The sequence below is a fragment of the Austrofundulus limnaeus genome, unplaced genomic scaffold (genome assembly GCF_001266775.1).
Source record: "Austrofundulus limnaeus strain Quisiro unplaced genomic scaffold, Austrofundulus_limnaeus-1.0 Scaffold149, whole genome shotgun sequence".
In the NCBI taxonomy this organism is placed as follows: domain Eukaryota; kingdom Metazoa; phylum Chordata; class Actinopteri; order Cyprinodontiformes; family Rivulidae; genus Austrofundulus; species Austrofundulus limnaeus.
The window spans coordinates 154,735-158,769 of NW_013952551.1; the positions used below are offsets into that span (position 1 = coordinate 154,735).

Below are 4,035 nucleotides of genomic sequence, written 5' to 3' on the forward strand. Positions count from 1 at the left end.
CTCTCATCTTTTTAAGTGGGAGAACTTGCACAATTGGTGACTGACTAAATACTTATTTTCCCCACTGTACCTTTACTGATTCAAAGCATTGCAATTAAGTGACAAATCTTTAAGAAGCAGAACATCTCTTTCTCATTGTTGTGCATTATTGATATGAAATGTGCTCCTTTTGGATATAATATTTCACCGTATAACCATGGTTCATATTTTTATTTTGTGGTTTGTTATGACCCAAATGGGCAGAAGCTAACAAATGATCCCAACAAGTTCTCTAAATATTCATAAAGTTTCATAAAGATTAGCACACAAATACTCAAACCTCTCTACTACAAAAAAGGTAGCTTGAAACACTAAGAAAATTGACCTCACAAGATTATTAAAACAAAAAAAACATTGAACATTTCAAAAGTTATGCTAACTGGCTTTTCCAATATCAACTCAAGGTCTTTTTTTTTTTTACCAATACCACCAAAATATTTGATAACAAAAACTGTGCTTTTAAGGGATGTTTTTGCTAAAAAAATTCTTAAAGTGGACCAAAATGTTTGAACAGCATTTTGCTTGGAATGGCCATCTCTAAAATGCTTTGGCTGTCAAAAAAAAAGTGATCCTTAGAAAAGTGCATTACTTTACCTGAGAGGTTTGGCATGCTCATTGCCTGCTTCAACATATGGATGAAGATAATCTTTAATGTACAGGTCAGCCGCACTGTTGGAATGAGTGCAGATCAGAACCCTGCAGAAAAAAAAGAGCTACAATTAAACAAACCACAGTGACACTTGTCTGATCTCTCAAACTACATAAAAGCAACAACAAAACGAAAATATCGTCAGATAAGTAGTTGTGATCTAATTGGAACATAATAAATATTGAAAATTTATATTTTTATTAGGAACACTTTTTTGTAAGTTAAATACAGTATTAACAGTAAGTTGTTTTTAAAAAGCTGATATTTCAATGCAGGTTTTGAAGCACCACATTAAACCTTAGTAGTAATAAGTTTTGACTTAATGGGTGACAAAAACAAAGCAAGTCAGTAGCTATATCAACATGGACACAAGTAAACAGAATAATCTGATCTGATTCAGCTCAATTGAAATAAATTTGTAAACTAAATGAGAGAGGTGGTTTATGTCGATTGATAATCTGAACGGTGTGTATGTAAACACTTATTTCTGATCATGTTTTTCTGGATGTGGAAAACTGACCCGACTTTCACATGTCACTATGTCAACCTGATGGATTTCCACCTGGCTAGATGCTAATATGTCTGAGAAGCAAAATTGGTTGGTTAGCAATACAACATTTCTATTACAAAGTTAGAAAGAGCTCAAAATGATCAAACATGGAGTGCAGTCACGTCTCCACCATTATAAAACCTGGCATGGGTCTATTCTGGGCACTCAGAAGACACAGAATGTTCATGTTCATCACTGAAGTAAAACTACGACTTCTGTGGGTTTTTAGGGAAAGTTAACAACTCTGTGTATATCAGTACTTCTGTCCTGAATAAAAACCTGCTGCATGTAAATGCTCGCACATGATCAAATTAATTAATTTTGCGCCCATATAAATTATACATTCAGATTATTTCATCCAAATAAATTTCACTCCGATCAAAGAATTTTGCGTATGTAAATATAGCCAGTGAATTCACTTGGGGAAAAAAAACTCACTTGCATTATTGTATTTATTGAAAATTACAAGTTGAGATGAATACAAAAATATTTGTCAACAAAATATAAAATTAAAAATGAATTGCTTCACATTTTTCTAAGGCTGCTGTTACTTTAGCATTACATACACACCCTGTTCCTTCTTACTGAAAAATGTAAGGTTATGAATATAACAATGGTTCCTTGAAGGAATGGAACGAAGTACAATACACAGTTGTATATGGGACACGCGCGCCTGGCTGAAGCCACCTCTAATCACGTCTTTAGACCGGTGACGTGGTGATGTTGAACGTCGGGTGACAGGCTCCGCCTTCACCCTATAAGTTCGGAGTCACCAGCGTCATTACTCAGTTAGATACCGCCCTTCACCGAGCCTTTGTGATGCGGGGCCAACAACGTGTTGTACTTCGTTCCATTCCTTCAAGGAACCGTGGTTATATTCAATATATATAACGTTGTATATGGGACTTGTCAAAGCGCCCCGCAGAGCAGTATCAGACCTGAGTTAAGTAGTGTGCCTGAGTAAGTACTGTACTAATGCAGAGCTTTGGACCCYYCWGAAAYWACAGAATGAGCCACCGAAGGTGCTGTTACATCCAGGCTTTAAAATCGTGCAAATGTGTTTGGTGAGGCCCAGGTGGCCGCGGTACAAATGTCACTCACAGGTACCCCTTTAAAAAGGGCCCAAGATGTCGCTACACCACTGGTGGAGTGAGCTTTAACTCCAAGAGGGATTGGAAGGTTTTTGCTGCTGTATGCTAGCAAGATGGCCTCTACAATCCAGTGAGAGAGTCTTTGTCTAGAAAGAGCTTTACCTCTGTGTGGGTTAGCAACATCCACAAACAGCTGATCACATGACCTTACATCCTGTGTGCGGCTGATGTAAGTGCGTAGAGCACGTACGGGGCACAGAAGATGCAGCATCTTTTGCTCCTCAGATGCAAAAGTTGGGGATGAAAGCTGGAAAGCTCTATAGACATAGAGCTGTAACTAGAAGGTATCACCTTGGGAAGATATGCAGAGCTAGGGTGCAAAACCACTTTAGAGTCATTAGTACCACGTCACTAGTCTAAAGACGTGATTAGAGGTGGCTTCAGCCAGGCGCGCGAGGGCGTGCGTGTCCCATATACAACTGTGTGTTGTACCGAGTGAAATGACTGAAAAGGAACAAAATGTTAGGGTGACTGTCTGAGATATTGAGTTCATTTTTCATAAAGACCAGGGAACCATTTACTTTATGGTGCTACATTGCTTTGCTTCTAACTCAAGGCACTGCAGAATTTCCTGTGGGTATCTGTACACAATGAGGGAGCTTACTAATGAAGAAAAATGCCAGTGGAAAGAACCGTGTAATGTTTTATTGTTGTACAACACTATGGCTTGTTGAAGTGATGTAACTTGACTGATTGACTTCCCTGAAGTACACATGGATTTCTATTACAGCCCCAGCAAGTAAAAAGTTTTCAAATCAACCATGTGCACTAACATCAAATGGCAAATCTCCATCCAAATGACCAGCACACATTTTGTTCAAGCGTTGGTGCAGCATAGAATAAAGCATGTCCAACCAGTCAGCACAAACAGAAGCTGAGACATGAATTTAGACACACCACAGGGCTTTAACCTATTACTTTTAAATGTCAAACCCTTGGCAGCCACTGCCCTGAAGCTAGAACCAAGACCAAATATGGAATCCTATATTTGACCTCCATAACCATCCAATAAGTGTTTGTACCTCCTAACGCCAAAGATAATTTAAAAAGGAGTGACTGAATAACATGCAGTGTACCAAAAGCATGTATCCACATGTAATTCTGAACAATGTGTAGCTTGTTTTTTTTTTTGATTAATTGATGCCTTAAGAGTATTATTCTTAATGGAATATAGCAAATAGTAAAAAAACCCTCAAAAACAGACTCTGTTAATGGAAAACAGCAGTCAAAAGCAGATTTCTTTCTTTAAAGGGGCAATATCATGTAAAATCAACTTTTTTTAGTTTTATATCATGTTATAATGTTATCCTCTTATCAAAAACATGCCCAACGTCTTACTTTGACTCATTCTTGCATGTTTGAGAAATCCTGTAGTGTCCTGAGGCAGCCAGGCAGGGGAGCAAAAACGACAGATTGGGACTAGAAACGCCTTTTGGAACCATCTCCGCCTCTGGGCTGTGTCTTCAAGCCGAGCACACCCTCCCCACCCCCACACCCATGACTCCTGCATGCTCTCAGCAGCAACAAAGCAAACTGGTGAAACTGAAAGTGAAACCTAAACTAACCTAAACTAAATCTCATCACTACTTCTCACTCAGTGAAGCTCTTTTCAGATTCAAAATACCTTTGAGGAAATGTATTTTCAG

General features: G+C 38.4%; 1 protein-coding gene across 4 annotated transcripts in view; it reads right to left on the reverse strand.

Moving 5' to 3' along the window:
- Positions 1–4,035, reverse strand: part of helz (helicase with zinc finger) — a 70,026-nt gene that overhangs the window by 40,760 nt on the left and 25,231 nt on the right. For all 4 annotated transcript variants that reach the window (XM_014016631.1, XM_014016633.1, XM_014016632.1 and 1 more), the window contains exon 17: positions 634–735. In XM_014016631.1, the coding sequence (XP_013872085.1) occupies positions 634–735 (102 nt within the window). The remainder of the gene's footprint in view (positions 1–633; positions 736–4,035) is intronic.